Source organism: Schistocerca nitens, chromosome 1, assembly GCF_023898315.1.
Source record: "Schistocerca nitens isolate TAMUIC-IGC-003100 chromosome 1, iqSchNite1.1, whole genome shotgun sequence".
NCBI lineage: Eukaryota > Metazoa > Arthropoda > Insecta > Orthoptera > Acrididae > Schistocerca > Schistocerca nitens.
Genome location: NC_064614.1, coordinates 555,034,525 through 555,055,893, shown reverse-complemented (window position 1 = coordinate 555,055,893; position 21,369 = coordinate 555,034,525). Strand labels below are relative to the sequence as shown.

The window sequence follows — 21,369 nt, the reverse complement described above, 5'->3', positions numbered from 1 at the left end:
CAACCATTTGTAACTACTATGCTGTTCGACTTCCCCCATGAACCATGGACCTTGCCGTTGGTGGGGAGGCTTGAGTGCCTCAGCGATACAGATGGCCGTACCGTAGGTGCAACCACAACGGAGGGGTATCTGTTGAGAGGCCAGACAAACATGTGGTTCCTGAAGAGGGGCAGCAGCCTTTTCAGTAGTTGCAGGGGCAACAGTCTGGATGATTGACTGATCTGGCCTTGTAACATTAACCAAAATGGCCTTGCTGTGCTGGTACTGCGAACGGCTGAAAGCAAGGGGAAACTACAGTCGTAATTTTTCCCGAGGACATGCAGCTTTACTGTATGATTAAATGATGATGGCGTCCACTTGGGTAAAATATTCCGGAGGTAAAATGGTCCCCCATTCGGATCTCCGGGCGGGGACTACTCAAGAGGACGTCGTTATCAGGAGAAAGAAAACTGGCATTCTACGGATCGGAGCGTGGAATGTCAGATCCCTTAATCTGGCAGGTAGGTTAGAAAATTTAAAAAGGGAAATGTATAGGTTAAAGTTAGATGTAGTGGGAATTAGTGAAGTTCGGTGGCAGGAGGAAGAAGACTTTTGGTCGGGTGTACAGGGTTATAAATACAAAATCAAATAGGGGTAATGCAGGAGTAGGTTTAATAATGAATAAAAAAATAGGAGTGCGGGTTAGCTACTACAAACAGCATAGTGAACGCATTATTGTGGCCAAGATAGACACAAAGCCCATGCCTACTACAGTAGTACAAGTTTATATGCCAACTAGCTCTGCAGCTGATGAAGAAATTGATGAAATGTATGACCAGATAAAAGAAATTATTCAGGTAGTGAAAGGAGACGAAAATTTAATAGTCATGGGTGACTGGAATTCGTCAGTAGGAAAAGGGAGAGAAGGAAACATAGTAGGTGAATATGGATTGGGGCGAAGAAATGAAAGAGGAAGCCGCCTTGTAGAATTTTGCACAGAGCATAACTTAATCATAGCTAACACTTGGTTCAAGAATCATGAAAGAAGGTTGTATACCTGGAAGAATCCTGGAGGTACTAAAAGGTATCAGATAGATTATATAATGGTAAGACAGATATTTAGGAACCAGGTTTTAAATTGTAAGACATTTCCAGGGGCAGATGTGGATTCTGACCACAATCTACTGGTTATGAACTGCAGATTGAAACTGAAGAAACTGCAAAAAGGTGGGAATTTAAGGAGATGGGACCTGGATAAACTGACTAAACCAGAGGTTGTACAGAGTTTCAGGGAGAGCATAAGGGAACAATTGACAGGAATGGGGGAAAGAAATACAGTAGAAGAAGAATCGGTAGCTCTGAGGGATGAAGTAGTGAAGGCAGCAGAGGATCAAGTAGGTAAAAAGACGAGGGCTAATATAAATCCTTGGGTAACAGAAGAAATATTGAATTTAATTGATGAAAGGAGAAAATATAAAAATGCAGTAAATGAAGCAGGCAAAAAGGAATACAAACGTCTCAAAAATGAGATCGACAGGAAGTGCAAAATGGCTAAGCAGGGATGGCTAGAAGACAAATGTAAGGACGTAGAGGCTTGTCTCACTAGGGGTAAGATAGATACTGCCTACAGGAAAATTAAAGAGACCTTTGGAGAGAAGAGAACCACTTGTATGAATATCAAGAGCTCAGATGGCAACCCAGTTCTAAGCAAAGAAGGGAAGGCAGAAAGGTGGAAGGAGTATATAGAGGGTTTATACAAGGGCGATGAGGACAATATTATGGAAATGGAAGAGGATGTAGATGAAGATGAAATGGGAGATATGATACTGCGTGAAGAGTTTGACAGAGCACTGAGAGACCTGAGTCGAAACAAGGCCCCGGGAGTAGACAACATTCCATTAGAACTACTGATGGCCTTGGGAGAGCCAATCATGACAAAACTCTACCTTCTGGTGAGCAAGATGTATGAGACAGGCGAAATACCCACAGACTTCAAGAAGAATATAATAATCCCAGCCCAAAGAAAGCAGGTGTTGACAGATGTGAAAATTACCGAACTATCAGTTTAATAAGTCACAGCTGCAAAATACTAACGCGAATTCTTTACAGACGAATGGAAAAACTGGTAGAAGCGGACCTCGGGGAAGATCAGTTTGGATTCCGTAAAAATGTTGGAACACGTGAGGCAATACTAACCTTACGACTTATCTTAGAAGAAAGATTAAGAAAAGGCAAACCTACGTTTCTAGCATTTGTAGACTTAGAGAAAGCTTTTGACAACGTTAACTGGAATACTCTCTTTCAAATTCTGAAGGTGGCAGGGGTAAAATACAAGGAGCGAAAGGCTATTTACAATTTGTACACAAACCAGATGGCAGTTATAAGAGTCGAGGGGCATGAAATGGAAGCAGTGGTTGGGAAAGGAGTGAGACAAGGTTGTAGCCTCTCCCCGATGTTATTCAATCTGTATATTGAGCAAGCAGTAAAGGAAACAAAAGAAAAATTCGGTGTAGGCATTAAAATTCATGGAGAAGAAGTAAAAACTTTGAGGTTCGCCGATGACATTGTAATTCTGTCAGAGACAGCAAAGGACTTGGAAGAGCAGTTGAACGGAATGGACAGTGTCTTGAAAGGAGGATATAAGATGAACATCAACAAAAGCAAAACGAGGATAATGGAATGTAGTCAAATTAAATCGGGTGATGCTGAGGGAATTAGATTAGGAAATGAGTCACTTAAAATAGTAAAGGAGTTTTGCTATTTAGGGAGTAAAATAACTGATGATGGTCGAAGTAGGGAAGATATAAAATGTAGACTGGCAATGGCAAGGAAATCGTTTCTGAAGAAGAGAAATTTGTTAACATCTAGTATAGATTTAAATGTCAGGAAGTCGTTTCTGAAAGTATTTGTATGGAGTGTAGCCATGTATGGAAGTGAAACATGGACGATAAATAGTTTGGACAAGAAGAGTGGTGCTACAGAAGAATGCTGAAGATAAGGTGGGTAGATCACGTAACTAATGAGGAGGTATTGAATAGGATTGGGGAGAAGAGAAGGTTGTGGCACAACTTGACTAGTAGAAGGGACCGGTTGGTAGGACATGTTCTGAGGCATCAAGGGATCACAAATTTAGCATTGAAGGGCAGCGTGGAGGGTAAAAATCGTAGAGGGAGACCAAGACATGAATACACTAAGCAGATTCAGAAGGATGTAGGTTGCAGTAGGTACTGGGAGATGAAGAAGCTTGCACAGGATAGAGTAGCATGGAGAGCTGCATCAAACCAGTCTCAGGACTGAAGACCACAACAACAACAACAACATGCTGTTCGAACAGCAGTTTTCTTACAGCATGACCGAGTGACGGTACTACGAAATGTCGTCTCTGTAAGGTTTGATTACTTTATATTTGCATACATTTTATGTTGGTTCGAGTTAGAAATTTCTATAATTGTACCATTATCTACTCTGCATTCACGTCCAATCTATGTCAACAGTTGACGAAATGGATTGGCTTCGTACAAATGATCAGAATACTGCGATTTAATTTCGCCTAAACTAGTAATCATTGTATATTGTTTGTGCGATCTGGGCGAATAAACTTCTATAATAAGAAAAACAACCGTGAAAATCTTGTATCATTATTCTTCAGAGAAGACGAACAGTGTCTCTTGTTTTTATAAATAAAATTTTGAAATATATACGACATTTTTCGTGCCGCCTACGGCGGCTTCTTCAACATCCCTAAAGCCTTGTCACCGACTGCACATAAAAACCGTAGTATTTCTCCTTCCCAGGCATAACATGTGTCTGCACGAATCTGGAATCTTGGGCACCGTTACGAATAGACGGCACGTTCCCGCTAGATGAGCAAGTACATTTGCTTTTTACTTGAGTTTACAATGAACAGTTACGCTATTAATTTTCATTTCCTCTGTCGATGTGTCACGCAGTAGCAGACGTAATATCAGAAACAAAAATATGCGGTAAACTACGACCAGTTTCCCAGAGAAGTGAAGTCACTAGGGATGTGGGTACAGTAGAATTACTAGAGATTTACACATTGGTGCAGGTACATACTCCGTTACTGCAGCACTGGTTAACAGCTAGTCCGCACCTACCGAAAGAGCCACACTGTTTCTTGGCTGTGCGGTAAGCGGCAAGTCAGACGAGTCGTATCTGTTACTCGAGTAGCTTGTTTGGAGCAGCGCGAGCCCTGGACTCACCTGTTCCAGCTCTTCCTTCTCCAGGGCGCCGTCGTTGTTGTGGTCGTAGTGGCTGAACATGCGGCTCACCAGGTACTCCTTGCCCGTGTTGCGCAACTCCTCTGCCAGTTGCTTGGCATGGTTGTACAACAGCAGGTTGTCCTGCAAAACCACAAGCAACTGTTCTCGTCGTTTGCGTCCCATACCGGAACCGCACGCTGGCAGCTATTTGGAAGCTTGATACATACTGCTTGAAGTCTGTTCTGCAGGACGTAAATGAAAGGAATCTTAAGAGACATTTACAGTAGGACAGGTTTTCTTTATATGGATCATAATATCTCTTTCCTAATCCAGTCGCTGATACGAAGGGAAAAAATTTTATGCTGACATTGTATATGTGTTTTTAACTTTTTAATAGTAAATTCTAAACATACCAGTTTTACAGATTTCACCTGGAGGAACAGTATTGTAGTTGATGCAATAATACCAATCGATTCATTGATGTTGTGATGAGAATTTGCTGGCGCTACGAGTCATGAAATTTTGCAGCAGCAGTACGTTATATTGTGGCAATAAATGTAGGTATAGTTATAAATGTCAAAGAAATTTATTCTCAGGAAGTTAAATTTGCGCGTCTCATAAAGCGTCACAAAGTTCTCAGCCATTTTCACGTAAAAGGTGTGTCTACTGTTTTGACATCCAACCCTCTTCTATATCTACGTATACGTACTTTGTAAGGTACAGTCACAGGCACGCATACGATGGTCTATGGGGAGGGGTGGGCGGGCATAGACCTGGGCGTGTGGCGTATTTTTAATATTGTTGAAGAACAATGATGACTTGTAAGTAGCCATAAGAAAGTTCTATATCTGACCCTGTTTAGTAGCGCAGTGGCTCTACAGGGGCACGCGTTCGGGAGGACAACGGTTAAAATTGCAATTCTGGTAATCCAGAATTAGGCTCTTCCTCCTTTCCTAAACCGCTTAACGGAAATATCGGGATAATTCCTTTGCAAAGGTATAGCGCTACGGAGTTTATATGTACTAATTCGCAAAATGTAAGGACGAAAGTAAGTTTCGCAGATGTGTCATTGCTAGAGCTGTGAAACTACCACGGGGTACTGCAGACTGTCATAAGTGAGGGCAGACTATGGTAGTTTTCCGAGTAGCTTTGGTCGGTTGGGGTCGTACCCAGGGTATCTGTATGTTAGATGTGTTGCATACCTATCGGGCGTTACCTCATACCGATCGCTTTCTTTGCGTTTGCGGTCAGTGTCTTATTAGAATACCCTAAAAGTCGGAAGTGGTGAACCGTCTACAAATTGACTGAGGATGTATATAAAGGGTCGTGTAACTTACGAAGCATTTTTGTTCTACATTATTATTCTCTTGTCTGTTACTTAAAAATAAACAGTATTTATAACAAAATTGAAATTGTCGATGTTTCATTCAGGTTTTATTTGAAAATTGTTGTTGATCTGTAACCTGAAACAAAGGGATATTTCTGTAAAAATTTTAAAAAATACAGGTTTATCATAAAGCGCTAGGAAACTCAATTTTCTAAAAAAGAAATAAATTAAAAAAAACGCAAAACAAAAATACATCAAACTTTGCTTCAATACTTCGTCGAGCTTATACATGTTTCTGTTATTCATAAAGAACTTTCGCACTTACCGATAATAATAGGAATCTGTCGTCTCCGATCATGATGGAGAACTTTCTATTGAGTACAAAATAACAACAAAAATTATGTGTATTTTTTATGTTTGTGCATGTAAACTGTACTTGCATCAAAAGTAATTGCTTTGATTACATAAAATAGCGGCAGTTACGCGATAAACTAATATTTATTACTTACCAAATGCATTTTATATTCTGTAAAGGTGCAAAATACACAATGGACTGATACTAAATGATGTGCGGCTCTAATTATTTGCGAAAGGAACAACCAAACAAACAAAGAAGCATGGAGAAGTCGTCGGCTCCTATTTCTCTCATAGACATTCATTTATGTTTCTACCCCTACCAATGCTACCAATACAACCAGTTATCCTACCATTTGATACTTCATTTATGTAGTGTACCAAAACAACCGAAAGATAGTTTTGGTAGAGCTCAACTATAGTCACTGCCAAGTAACATAGCTCGGACATTCATAGAAAGAACTGTTACTCTATAGTACAGATGGAAATTGAAAAAATGCGCAATGAGGCTAGCAGTAAAGGCAGTTATATCGAAAGAAAATAATTACACTGAAGTCACTGTGATTTATGTTAGGCCCCTGGACATTACAAAAAGCCGGACAAGGTACTTAATAGGATGACAGATCGGCACCGACGAGTGTGTATGGTCTGCAACGTGCTGCCGTGCCGGCGTCAAGTTTGCTAAGGAGTTCCTGTGGTGGGCCGTTCCTTTGCTCCTCAGCGCGGTTGTTAACTGCTGAATGGTCGTTGGCGCAAGGGGACGTGCTGCGGTACTTTTATCCAACGTTTACCACATATGCTCCATGGGATTTAAACAGGTGGAACGGGCAGGCCAGTCCATTGGCCGAATATCCTCTCGTTCCATGACTACCTCTACTTGCACTGTTCGAAGCGGTCGCGCATTGTCAACCACAAAAATGAAATCAGGGAAAGTACCCCTGAAAAGACACACATGGGGAACCTTGAGCAGCGAGTGTACCGTGCTCAAAGATTTGGAGGTCAGTACGCTCATGCAACATAATGCCTCCCACACCGTAACAGCTGGACGACTAAAACGATCTGTACGTTAGTGTGACACCTAAACAGTAACCATATTACAATAAAATACGCAAAGAAATCTTTTTCATATTATTGGTGTAAATACTGATGCTATCGTTTTTACTCGACGATCTGAAATTATATGCTCATCATGTTAAAACTAGATTTTCCAACGAGTTATGAAATAGCTAGGACATACTGATGAAAAGTTAGTAAATATTCCAATAATATGAGGGTCACTCCAAAAGAAATGCACACTTTTTTTAAAAAATCCATCTTTTATTCTACATGTCTGAAAGTCTTACAGTATGTAGATACATCCTTTAGGAACAATATTTTCATTTCTCCACGTAATTTCCATCCCTCTCAACTGCCTTAAGCCATCCTGGAACTAGCGCCTGTATACCCGCACGGTAAAATTCTGGACCAACCTGTTGGAGCCACTGTTTGGCAGCGTGCACAAGGGAGTTATCATCTTCAAACCTTGTTCCACGAAGAGAGTCTTTCAGTTTCCCAAAGAGATGATAGTCACATGGAGCCAGGTCAGGACTATAAGGCGGGTGTTTCAATGTTGTCCATCCGAGTTTTGTGATCGCTTCCATGGTTTTTTGACTGACATGTGGCCATGCATTGTCATGAAACAGCAAAACATCCTGCTTTTGCCGATGTGATCGAACACGACTCAGTCGAGCTTGAAGTTTCTTCAGTGTCGTCACATATGCATCAGAATTTATGGTGGTTCCACTTGGCATGATATACCACAAGCAAGAGTCCTTCGGAATCGAAAAACACCGTAGCCATAACTTTTCCAGCAGAAGGTGTGGTTCTGAATTTTTTTTTCTTGGGTGAATTCGCATGATGCCTCTCCATTGATTGCCTCTTCTTCTCTGGTGGAAAATGATGGAGCCATGTTTCATCACCTGTCACAATTCTTCCAAGAAATTAATCCCCACCAGTTTCGTACTGTTCCAAAAGTTCTCTGCATACCGTTTTTCTTGTTTCTTTGTGAGCCACTGTCAACATCCTGGCAACCTATTTGGCACAAACCTTTTTTAAAGCCAAACTTTCAGTATTCTGCAAACACTTCCTTCCCCTATCCCAACGTAGCGTGACAATTCGTTTACTGTGATGCATCTGTCAGCAGACACCAATTCGTTAACTCTCTGCACATTGTCTGGAGTGTGTGCAGTACGAGACCTGGCACTGCGAGGACAATCCGCAATATTGCCGTGCCCGCTTTCATCACGTAACCTGCTTGCCCACCGACTAATTGTCCTGCGATCGACAGCAGCGTCTCCATACACCTTTTTCAACCTCTTGTGGATGTTTTCACTGTCTCGTTTTCACAGCGTAGAAATTCTATAACAGCACGTTGCTTCTGACGAACGTCAAGTGTAGCAGTCATCCTGAAGACATGCTGTGACGGCGCCACTCACGGGAACAGGTTGAACTAAGTTTGAAAACAAGCGGGAAGGATGTATCTACACACTGTAAAACTTTCACACATGCAGAATGGAAACTGTATTTTTACAAAAATAGTGTGCATTTCTTTGGAGTGACCCTCGTATTAGATTAATACTGACAGCTAAGAATCTAAAATCTAAAAAATCACAATAACAGACAAAATCCTGTTGAATATCAACAAAAATAACCGATGAAAGCTACACTAATGCTAGTCGAAGTGGAGAAACAGAGAATAAATAAAAAAAGCTGATTGTCTTTGTTTACATACAGAACTTCACAGCTGATCAAGTTAATGGATTTATTTAATGTTCAGTGATTAACTGGATTATTTTATTTATTTATATTTTTCAGTGCAAAAGGACAATCGTAGATGAGAAATTTGTTTTGTAACCTATATTTTTCGGGTTGATTAGGTAAAGTGTACTTCAGGGTCAGTACACGACTACATGAATGTGGGAAATCTCCCAAAATACCCTTCAAATTGATTTGTACTCCTCTCTCCAGTGTATCACACAGTTGTGAAGCCATGCTACAGGAAGTGCAGTATTCGTAGCTGTATTACTGCGTATGGGTCTATGTTGCACCCCGTGGAGACGATCCCAATTAATGGAGTGGACATCCTTTCGACGTTGAATTTTCACATTTTTTTTCCTTTTGTCCCAGAGAATGAGAGGTATTTTCTTTTTTCAACGAATCTACTTGCCAGTAAAGATTAAGCATACTTATAAACGTCTATATGATAGCATTGCTCCGTTTTTCACTTTCTGCTACAATATAGCTCTTGTGTACAACTGCATGTAGAATAAGCAACTCGTCACGTGTCTTCTTCGTCTACAGACAAACCGTAAGTTACTGTTGTGATGCAGTTGTACATTAAAGGGAACTGTGGACGGATGAGGTGCACGTATACTGCTGCCATTTCCATGTTGTGCTGCGAATTGTCATCGGAATCGGTGAGGTAGGATGTTGGACCGGTCCTTTCTTGCAGTTTGGTATGGACTGTGAGAGGAAGCGACAGACCACAGATTGAGGACTCAGTATCGGCGTTGTTCAGTAGACGTTCGCCTCCACCTTGACTGCACGACAGCACCGAAAATATCGCCACATCAAGCAAATGACATAACTTTCCCCGAGCAGCTTGACATAAAAAGTCCAATGGTATAGTAATCGCTACAGTCACAATATTACTCGTCATGCTCGGCACTGTTAAGTGTGCAGTTTATTAGATTCACAGTAAACTGTTGCTTGAAATTATAGAGAATGTTATTACGAATATAAAGTCGATACTACAGATTCCAGGAGAGCGCAAGCGCCCCCTCGTGGCCGTCTAGTTACATGCTTTGTCACGATTTTAAGGTCTTTTCAAAGAAACAAAGGTTTCTAGGATAAGAAAATGAAACCGAAGCTATACAGAGTAGACCATATGGTGGTTACACTAAATCCTCAGGGATTGTCCATGGATAGTCTCCGAAATTTTGTTGGTGGAATCCGGATTTTCCGTATACAGGGTTGTCAGAAATAACCTTCAAGGTTGTAATGATGTAGGAGGGTAGGTTGTGTCAAGAAATAATTGCTAAATATTCGAGAGGCTGCGCTGTTTCCGAGTTAATTAATTCTGAAGTTAGCCAATGATTTCGTTGCCGGGGCAAATTCAAGCGTCCAGCCAGAGTCGATGTCACCGAACGCGTTCTTCGTTTGGTTCCTTAAAACCTAAGAACTGAGCGATACAGAAATTGGACATGGAACGGCAGTAAGGATTGATCTCTAGCCGCCAACTGCTTAGCAGTTTCGTGTTTTATCATCTACGATATTTGAACAACTGACACCAAATGTATCTGCTGGGACGCTTGAATTTGCGCGCACAGCGGCCTGATTGGCTAACTTCAAGGCCAATTAACTCGATAATAGCGCAACGTATCCAGTTCTTCTCTTAATAATTATTTCTCAGCGCGACCTATCGTGCAACACCTTTACAAGCTTTTCTGTTTCCGACCACCGTGTATGGCCTCCTTACTACGTTGTCAGTTGTGGATATGCTGAACCCTTGAAAGTTCCTTGGAGATTGAAAGTGTTTGCCGGACTGAGACTTGAAACTAGGAGCTTTGCCTTTCGCCGGTAAATATTAAGATATTCAGGACCTCAGCTCGACTCCGCCAGTACTTCTCTCCTAGTTTCCTCACCAAGTTGCCTACGAAACGAAGAGGTCCCAGGTTCGAGTTTCAGCCCGGCACACAGTTTTAATCTTCCACGAAGTTTCAAGGCAGCGTACAGTCCTCCGCAGAGCGAAAATCCCTTCTGTAGTGAATCCTCATCAGACAGCGCTCCGTGATGTAACGTGGTGCTGGGGTGACTAACCTTCATTATCTCGTACTCCTGCAGGGAGCACGGCCTCTGGTCGAAGTCAAGCTCCGCGTCCGACTCAGCCTCGTTTTCGGCGGGGTCACCATCCGGCAGGGGCGTGACCGCTGCCACGGGCGGGCTGCTGCTGGACGATGAGGGGGCGGAGGGGGCGGAGGAGCTGGTGGCTGGAGCGGCGGGGGCGGCGGGAGGCGCCGTGGAGGCCGCGGGCGGCGGCGGCGGGCTGGTGGCGCCCTCCAGCCACGGCCACGGCCAGCTGTCGTTGCTGTCCTCGCCAGACGAGTTGTCTGCAACCGACGCCGCAGCCGTCACACAACTACACACACACACACTCTAATCAGCGAACGTAATAAATGTATCCTCATTATGTCAAAATCGTGACACCACGTAAAGGGATAGCACATAGCCGATCTGGTAACTAATGTTGTGAGGGTCCATAAAACTCTGCAAAAAGTTATCAGGTTGGCCTCTACTCTTCCGAATGTTTTGCACGTTGCACGCTTCCAGTGTCGGCGAAGCCACTTCATGCTGAACTTTAGTTGTATTACGTGAAGTCGCCACGTCTCTACGCTTCGAAGATGGAGAGTCTTCCTTTACCAGCGGAAAAATGCTCCTGTTGTAGCAGAAAAAATGTAAATATGTTACTGTTAATTCAAAAGACTCGGACTGAAAAGCGGCGTATCAGCTGCCTCATTCTATCTTTCTTAGCACCTTTAAAAAATTCCTAAAAAGTTTTGGCCTGCCAACATATTAGCGCTTTTTAATATACAACTCACTCATACTCACACAAGCTCTCCTAACTGTAAGTCGCTCACATCCACTAGTCCATTGCTGTAAGTCGCTCATAACCATCCACTCCCAGTAGCCGTTTCTCACTCACTCATTCAACCCAACTAATTGTCATTATCTCGATGTGACTCTCTGTATCATTTCCTGTGTCAAACCCAGCGTCACCTTCGCTCTGTCCTACTACTACAGTCTCCTTTCACTGTCATTGTCTCCCTCTTACTCTCTCTTACTGCAAATACCTATTTCCTTTGTTCCTACTGTTGCTGGCTCCTCTCATTGTCACTGTCTCTTTCTCATTATCATTGTCATATACTCTGTCTCTCTTTCTCACTGTCTGTCACCCATTTCCACTTTCTCTTTATTCTCCCCCTCCCCCTTCCCCTTGCACTATCTCCTTCACTCTTTTCCTAACACTGTTCTGTCACTCTCAACTATGTTCCACTGCCAATGTGTCCCTCTCTTGCTCTCTCACTGTCATTGTCTCCTTCTCTCTTACTATAACGAACCACTGTCTACTATCTTCCAGTACTTATTATTTTTTTGTCTCTTTCAAATGTTCAAAATGTGTGTGAAATCTTACGGGACTTAACTGCTAAGGTCATCAGTCCCTAAGCTTACTCACGACTTAACCTAAATTATCCTAAAACAAACAGACACACCCATGTCCGAGGGAGGACTCGAACCTCCGCCGGGATCAGCCGCAAGGTCCAAGACTGTAGCGCCTGAGACCGTCCGGCTAATCCCGCGCGGCTTCGTCTCTTTGCCGTGGCCAATGTCTCCTTCTCTCTCAGCATATGAAAAGCGTGAATATGTTCGCATGGCAAAATTTTTAAAGGTGCTGAGGAAGGTTAAACGAGGCAGCTGGTACCCTACTTTTCAGTCAGATTCTTTTAAATAATCAGAAACGTAATGACATTCTTTGTGCTCCGATAGTAGCATTTTTCCGTTGGTTTCCTTCTTTTCGCTGTTGCAGCAGGGCATGTAACTCATACGAAAAGAAATGTGGGTCATTAAAAGATAGCTTACTTATGTGAAATTGAAATAACGCAAAATTAATTTTTGCGGCTCAGAACGTATTTTACATGCAGAAAAAAATTGTATATGCTTCGGTACTACAACATGGTGTTCTCAGGTGATAACGCACACATTTGACAGCATATTTCTCCGTGTTACGTCGCTTTATAAACTACACTTTCCCCTCAGACCGGATTTTATGTGCGTATTTTACTTGTCAACTAGGGTAACTTTGAATCTCTGTATCTCGGAAATAGATAAATATATGAAGATTTTCAAGACTGCACGAGATCTGGATCTTAGGAATACATCGCAAACGTTTCAGTCATTTGCTGTGCATCGGCGTCTTGTAATCCTCTGCTGGGTTTTGGTCCGCTGCTGACGACCCAAATATGGGATATAAGCGTGTTTGGGGGTTTTTTGAGGAACGGGCCATGCACTAGTGTTACCTCCGTAAGTCACATCAAGCCCAGGGTAGTCCACATAAAATGCGGAAACAACCTAACGATTTGCTCCATTTGCCTAAGCAGGAGGCAGCGTGTAATATTCATATTTTCACACTGTGTTGTAGGGTAGTAACACTAAGACGGCCATTCCGTTGGGTATATCCTAAGTGATATCGAAAAACTTGACCTTACCTTTTTATCACCAACAGAACCCGAGGTTATACCACAGGAATATCCCATTTTAATGCGCGGCGTTTTGGAACGTACTAGGTACGGATGTTGTCGCATGCATACCGATCAAATCATCGAGTCACATTAGTGAGGTCCCTGTCCGAACATTTTTGTCATGTTATTATATTATGGGTTTTATCAGATTTTGTCTATGTTCCGTGTCAGTTCTTTTATTACCTTCCTCAATTCGGTACTGTACACGGCGTCTACATCGAAATTTCGAGGCGGTTTAAAAATACTAGATCTTTCTTTGTTTCAGGTCGACTTGACCGTTGGGTGCAGAAGAACCTACAGTTACTGCCTAATTTTTGTCAACGTTTGGTGTGTTTTCATTGTTTTATTGTTGTCCAATCAAGGGAAAATGATGTCGGTTCAAGAAAAGGCACGACCTGTACTTAGGAATGAGGAGATTATATCCATTGTTACGGTGCACATCCTATTTCGTTACTATTACAAGAAGGTAGCTCCAGACGCCAAGAGGACAAAAGCATAGCACAGACAGTTTCTGAACAGTGGTAGCGTTCTGAAGCGTCATGTCAGCATGTCTCTGAAGATGAAGCTGAATCTGAAAATGACCGCCAAGTGTTCCAAGCAAGTCTATGCAAGTCAGTTCATCAGGCTTTACGGGAAAGGAAGTCAGATGCCACGTGCAACTACACTACTGGCCATTAAAATTGCTACACCAAGAAGAAATGTAGATGATAAACGGGTATTCATTGGACAAATATATTATACTTGAACTGACATGTGATTACATTTTCACGCAATTTGGGTGCATAGATCCTGAGAAATCAGTACCCAGAACAACCACCTTTGGCCGTAATAACGGCCTTGATACGCCTGGGCATTGAGTCAAACAGAGCTTGGACGGCGTGTACAGGTACAGCTGCCCATGCAGATTCAACACGATGCCACAGTTCATCAAGAGTAGTGACTGGCGTATTGTGACGAGCCAGTTGCTCGGCCACCATTGACAAGACGTTTTCAATTGGTGAGAGATCTGGAGAATGTGCTGGCCAGGGCAGCAGTCGAACATTTTCTGTATCCAGAAAGGACCGTACAGGACCTGGAACATGCGGTCGTGAATTATCCTGCTGAAATGTAGGGTTTCGCAGGGATAGAATAAAGGGTAGAGCCACGGGTCGTATCACATCTGAAATGTAATGTCCACTGTTCAAAGTGCCGTCAATGTGAACAAGAGGTGACCGAGACGTGTAACCAATGGCACCCCATACCATCACGCCGCGTGATACGCCAGTATGGCGATGAACAATAAACGCTACCAATGTGCGTTCACCGCTATGTCGCCAAACATGGATACGACCATCATGATGCTGTAAAGAGAACCTGGATTCAACCGAAAAAATGACGTTTTGCCATTCGTGCACCCAGGTTCGTCGTTGAGTACACCATCGCAGGCGCTCCTGTCTGTGATGCAGCGTCAAGGGTAACCCCAGCCATGGTCTCCGAGCTGATAATCCATGCTGCTGTTCGTGCAGATGGTTGTTGTCTTGCAAACGTCCCCATCTGTTGACTCAGGGATCGAGACGTGGCTGCACGATCCGTTACAGCCATGCGGATAATATGCCTCTCATCTCGACTGCTAGTGATACGAGGCCGTTCGGATCCAGCACGGCGTTCCGTATTACTCTCCTGAACCCACCGATTCCATATTCTGCTAACAGTCATTGGATCTCGACCAACGCGAAAAGCAATGTCGCGATACGATAAATCGCAATCGCGATAGGCTACAATGCGACCTCTATCAAAGTCGGAAACGTGATGATACGCATTTCTCCTCCTTACACGAGGCATCACAACAACGTTTCACCAGGCAACGCCGGTCAACTGCTGTTTGTGTATGAGAAATCGGTTGGAAACTTTCCTGATGTCAGCACGTTGTAGGTGTCGCCACGGGCGCCAACCTTGTGTGAATGCTCTGAAAAGCTAATCATTTGCATATCACAACATCTTCTTCCTGTCGGTTAAATTTCGCGTCTGTAGCACGTCATCTTTGTGGTGTAGCAATTTTATTGGCCACAAGTGTATTTATGCAAGGAACAGATTCTACAGCCTATAAATCGCCATGACACGCAACGAATTTATGGATTTTGATGTGAAATGCGTAATTGAATGGACTGGAATCCTGCTTTCTTGTCAAGTGTAATGTTTTCTGATGAGACCACATTCTATGTATCTGGAACTGTGAATAAGCATAACGTTCGCAGTTGTAGGTGGTGGTGGGTGGGGGACGAGGGTTGTCACAAATACACACTGTATCAGGGAAAAGGAACGAGACATCCCGAAAGTCAACGTTCAGTGCTGCCTCATGTGCGACAAGATAACTGGAGCATTCTTCTTTGCTGGGGAGGCAGTTACAGAAATGACGTACATAGACATGCTGGAGACAATTGCTTTTCTGTAGGTTGAAGACCTGGTTTCAACAGTATGGTGCTCCACCTCACTGGTCGTTGATGTTCGGACAACTCTGGATGTAATATTTCCAGGACTCTGAATTATACGAGATGGATCTGTGAATTGGACTCCACGATCTCCTGACATCATACGATTGGATTAATTTTGTCTGGGGCTACGTGAAGGAGAGGAAGTTCGGTACTGCTGCGCGGAATCTTCAAGACCTCCGTACTGGGAATGTGCTTGTTAACGGTACCATCCCTCCAGACATGCTGCAGTAAACCTGGATGGAAACTGAATACCGACTAGACATTCTTTGTGCCACCGCAGTTGCTCTTATGAAGGTGTTTATGAATCACAATCAGCCCAATTTTCTACACAGCCGATAATTTAGGCAGACTTACCATTCTTCTTTGCGGGACCTTCAACGATGTGGCTGCGACCTGACTTGATGTTGTGACGCTCTGTGCTTTTAGTCTATTTTTTCCTTCGCATGGTAATACAACAAAGCATGTACCATTTTACTGAAGCTCTGACGCATTAATGGACGAGTGTGTTCAGAACAGTGCTGAGAGGAACAGCGTTTCGCTATGGATTCCTTGAGTGAGCTGTTTCAGTAATACTATTAAGGACAACCAGTGTAATCGTCCGTAATATAGTTTTGTGTAGGAGACGAACAATGGTAAGTAGTCCATATGAAGAGTGCAGATTAAGGCATGTCAGAAAATGTATCAGTACCGTTCGAATATGCGATGACTTTTGGAGTTTAAATACTGAATTCTTCCCGGTTACGAAATTTGAAGGTTTTACGTCCAGTGCCAGTTGCAGTAAACGTATCGGATCAAGTTCGCTGACAGCGAGACAAACATTCCTGGGGCATTTGTGATTTTGACTATGTAGGTTTACTTCCACGTGTCCACTTACGTTGTGAGGCGTAGCTTAGAGTAGAACAATGCAGTTCAGTCACAGCATGGAGGAGTGATTGGTATGAAATGTGAGAATAGCGTGAATAATTGGTAAGGCAGCAAAAGATTAACAAAGGGAAGGAAATTAGTGAATTCTGTATGAAGAGATTGTAGTAAGAATTTATTAAGAAGCAGCGTCGAAATTAAGAGTGAACAACAGCACTTGAGTTATGAGGAACGACGACTCGCCATATACGTTGTTTACAAAAACCTCCGGTTTATAGCCATAAATTTTAATCGAGGTAAACAGTAAAAAAGTGTCTACCACATTCGTTTGGGAATAATCCAGAATAACACAGCCTGTGATGGAGGTTATATTACGTGCTCGGCTTATTTTAGATTATACAATGAAGACCATTCTGCAACAATTGATCTTCATCTAAATCTTTACACCTCAAGCTGCCTTACGGTGTACGGCGGAGGGTACTATGCGTACCACTGTCTCTTCCCCCTTTTCCCCTTCCAATCACGCAATCACGTTTGGTTCACGGGAAGAACTATTGTTGGTAAGCCTCCGTGAGTGCTCGAATCTTTTTGATTTTATTTTCATGGTCTTTTCTAAATTTTTTATGACCGTGAATCCCAGCTACAATAAGTTTTTTTTATATTAGGTGCGTTGTGCTGTCACCTACTGCCAGATACTTCATATCAGCGACCTCAGTAGTGGTGATAGAGCAGAATGGGGCGCTCCGCGGAACGTAACAGACTTCGAGCTTCGTCAGATGATTGGGTGTCACTTGTGTCATACGTCTCTATGCGAGATTTCCACTCTCCTAAACATCCCTAAATCGACTGTTCCCGATGTGATAGTGAAATGGAAACGTGAAGGGACACGTACAGTACAAAAGCGTAGAGGCCAACCTCGTCTGCTGACTGACAGAGACCGCCTACAGTTGAAGAGGGTCGTAATGTCTAATACGCAGAAATCTATCCAGACCATCAAAAAGGGATTCCAAACTGCACCACGGTCCACTGCAAGTGCTATGACAGTTAGGTGGGAGGTGAGAAAACTTTGATTTCATGGTCGAGCGGCTGCTCATAAGCCACACATGACGCCGGTAAATACCTAACGACGCCTCGCTCGGTGTAAGGAGCGTAAACATTGAACGATTGAACAGTGGAAAAAGGTTGTGTGGAGTGGCGAATCACGGTACACAATGTGGCGATCCGATGGCAGGGTGATGCCAACAGTAAAATTCGGAGGCGATGGTGTTATTGTGTGGTCGTGTTTTTCATGGAGGGGGCTTGCACCTCTTGTTGTTTTGCGTGACACTATCAAGGCACAGGCCTACACTAATGTTTTAAGCACCTTCTTGCTTCCCACGGCTGAAGAGCAATTCGGGGACGGCGATTGCATCTTTCATCACGATCGAGCAACTGTTCATAATGGAAGGCCTCTGGCTGAGTGGTTACACGACAATAACACCCCCTGTAATGGACTGGCCTGCACAGAGTCCTGACCTGAATCCTATTGAACACCTTTGGAATGTTTTCAAACGCCGACTTTGTGCCAGGCCTCACCGACCGACATCTATACTCTCCTCAGTGGTGTACTCCGTGAAGAATGGGCTGCCGTTCCCCCAGAAATCTGCCAGCATCTCATTGAATGCATGCCTGCGAGAGTAGAAGCTGTCATCAAGGCTAAGGGTTGGCCAACACCACACTGAATTCCAGCGTTACCGATGGAGGGCACCACGAACTTGTAAGTAATTTTCAGCCAGGTGTCTGCATACTTTTGATCACACAGTGTAACTGCATCATAACTGCCGGTAAATAACCGCAAACAGTCTCGACCGGTTCGATGTTAATCGTTTATTAACTGCAAATTTTGTAACAAGATACAAAAAGTTGGTATGCTAACGTGCTCCACATTAGGACATTAGGGTGAGTGGTTACACGACAATAACACCCCCTGTAATGGACTGGCCTGCACAGAGTCCTGACCTGAATCCTATTGAACACCTTTGGAATGTTTTCAAACGCCGACTTTGTGCCAGGCCTCACCGACCGACATCTATACTCTCCTCAGTGGTGTACTCCGTGAAGAATGGGCTGCCGTTCCCCCAGAAATCTGCCAGCATCTCATTGAATGCATGCCTGCGAGAGTAGAAGCTGTCATCAAGGCTAAGGGTTGGCCAACACCACACTGAATTCCAGCGTTACCGATGGAGGGCACCACGAACTTGTAAGTAATTTTCAGCCAGGTGTCTGCATACTTTTGATCACACAGTGTAACTGCATCATAACTGCCGGTAAATAACCGCAAACAGTCTCGACCGGTTCGATGTTAATCGTTTATTAACTGCAAATTTTGTAACAAGATACAAAAAGTTGGTATGCTAACGTGCTCCACATTAGGACATTAGGGTTGGTCGTTGTGCGCAGACTTCACTCCGGAGCGTCTGCGTTACTGTTGAGGGGCAGACGGCCCCGAAGGGTTTCGCCGTCGCTGTTCTTTTTCTTTTCCCTCCCCTCTGCCCTCGCTGGATACACAGCAGCCAACAGGTGGCCGCAGACTGCACCCCCGACCTTGCCCGCAGCTGGTTTCCTCCGCAGAAAAACGCTTCCGGGAAACGACGGAGGGATGTTTTCATTTGTTACTCCTGGCCTTGCAAACTAAATACTTGCAATGGCTGAAAATATTTATAATTATATCTGTTTTTGTTCCTATCTCCAGTTTATCAACAAGTCGCTATTCTTAACGACTACTTAAGTTTAAATAATGATAGATCGATGGAGCTTCTCATCAGTATGGCCGTTGAATAAGGAGTAGTTGCTGCCTTATCCATATAAATTCGATTTTCATTTATGTTTTCAGGTGAATTGGCAGGTGATATAATGATGGAACGCTTGATAGATGTTATATTGCAGTTTGAGAATTTTAGATGAGAGTCTCAATCACATTTTGAATGTTTACACTCCTAAGCAAGTAACGAGGAGAGCACGGCAAGTGCCATAACCAGATTTCTCAGAAACTTCATTCAGTGGAAGCGGGGTCACAATAAGCGAACATATGTCTCGGATTATCCCTGGATACTCGACCATTTCTGAGTAAACGACTGTTGTTATAACTGAAGTGGTCGTCAGGAAGCTCACTAGCACAGGACTACAGCGCAGTTTTATCGGAGCTGTTTGTAAGATCTAGCTCAGCAGGTTACGGGGCAATCAGATCTACATACGGTTTTTAAGTGATTTAAAGTTCAAATTTTAAACGACATAAGGTCCCGAAGTGTGGATAGTCACAAGGACCCAACCCGTCGATGCTGTACGTGGGGAGTCGCTCTCCATAATTATATCATCTACAGAGCGAACGCAGGCGTCGCGAAAAAATATACATAGAAGACTAGCGGAAACAGGACTGTCGGAAAACCCGTGACATGAAGGAAATACGGCGACACATTTGCACGTATTTTGACCTTCTTTCTCGCGACACCGATATAGAGTCCGAAGCATTGGCAAATGTTTTGTAAAACGTTCCCCATGTTTTAACGAGAGATGACCGATTACAACCCAAAGAGGTTTCTTCACGCGACGATTTGGAGAATGGTACCAAAGGCAGTTCCAGGGATAGTCCCCAGGACTCGGCGAGATCCTTGTTGAATTTTATGCTAAATATTTTCACATCTTAAGTGACACATTTATCCGTATGGCCAATTAAATTCAGAATGAGTTTGACGGAATTAGTCACGCTTATCCGAAGAAGGTAATGACCAGAACGGGATTCGGGACCAAGTTCACGACTGTCATTCAGAACATGCTTGCGAACGCCACTTCGAGGATCATCATCAATGTATTCCTGAGTGATAATATCCCGACCACAAGGTCAGTATGGCAAGAATGCATAATGTCGATGGTTTTATACACCGTAACATTAGATCCGCTCCTTCGACATATTTACAACGAATGCCTGGAGATCACGATAGCAACGACAAGCTGATTTGCAGGGCTTATGCCGATGATCTCGGGGTGGACAGGCTCTACACCGTACTCCGACACTCTGAGAAGGCAACAGGGGCGATTGCCAATCCTACAAAGACAGTGCTACTCCCCGTCACCCGTACCGGGTGGAATATTCAGCGGAACTAGTTTTGTGTGCGGACACAGCATGAAGTTCTCTGAGTCGCCATGACTGATAATCTGCAGAGAATAGAGGCGCTCAACTGGCGTACCACTCAGCATAAGATCAGACTGGTAGCCAGTTTATACTCGGTCAGGGCCTTGGACGTTCACTAAAGGGTGTAGATCATTAACACCTACAGCCTAGCGAAGATCTGGTATCTGGCTCAGGTTCTGGCAGTGCCCAAACAAATAGCATCCACGATTAAACAGACCATGTATTAAATGTTGTGGATGGGACACATCTTCAAAGTGTCTATGCAAAATTGCACCCTGAGCCTTTAAGCTATCGGACTGGGGTTAATAGACTTCCACGCCAAATGTGTGGCGCATTTCATCAAGCGCGCTAAAGCCGTGATTGACAAAGGTTCTTGCAGTTCGACAGCAACATTATTTCATAAGTCACTGGATGTCCTCATCCAAATCAGTAGCACTCCTTATGCGCAGAACTTCGTTAATCGGTTTTACCACGACAGTAACTACTTTCTACATAGTGACGTGAGAGGCAATAGAGTCAACGACATTGCTACCGCACTTCGTGGATCTCCAGTTTGGAATAAATGGGAGTTGCAACTGCCGTAACACGAGTGGAACATTTTGTGGCAAAACCTAGCCTCCAAGGTTTAGTCTGCGAATGTGCGCACAACATG

The 21,369-nt window shown here is 43.5% G+C and overlaps 1 protein-coding gene across 2 annotated transcripts in view; it reads right to left on the bottom strand.

Annotated features, from left to right (window-relative positions):
• The window catches only part of LOC126254472 (follistatin-related protein 5-like), a 572,842-nt gene that overhangs the window by 112,162 nt on the left and 439,311 nt on the right, over positions 1-21,369 (bottom strand). For both annotated transcript variants that reach the window (XM_049955314.1, XM_049955315.1), the window contains exons 5-6: positions 10,741-11,030; positions 4,203-4,343 (exon numbers count right to left, since the gene is read on the bottom strand). In XM_049955314.1, the coding sequence (XP_049811271.1) occupies positions 4,203-4,343; positions 10,741-11,030 (431 nt within the window). The remainder of the gene's footprint in view (positions 1-4,202; positions 4,344-10,740; positions 11,031-21,369) is intronic.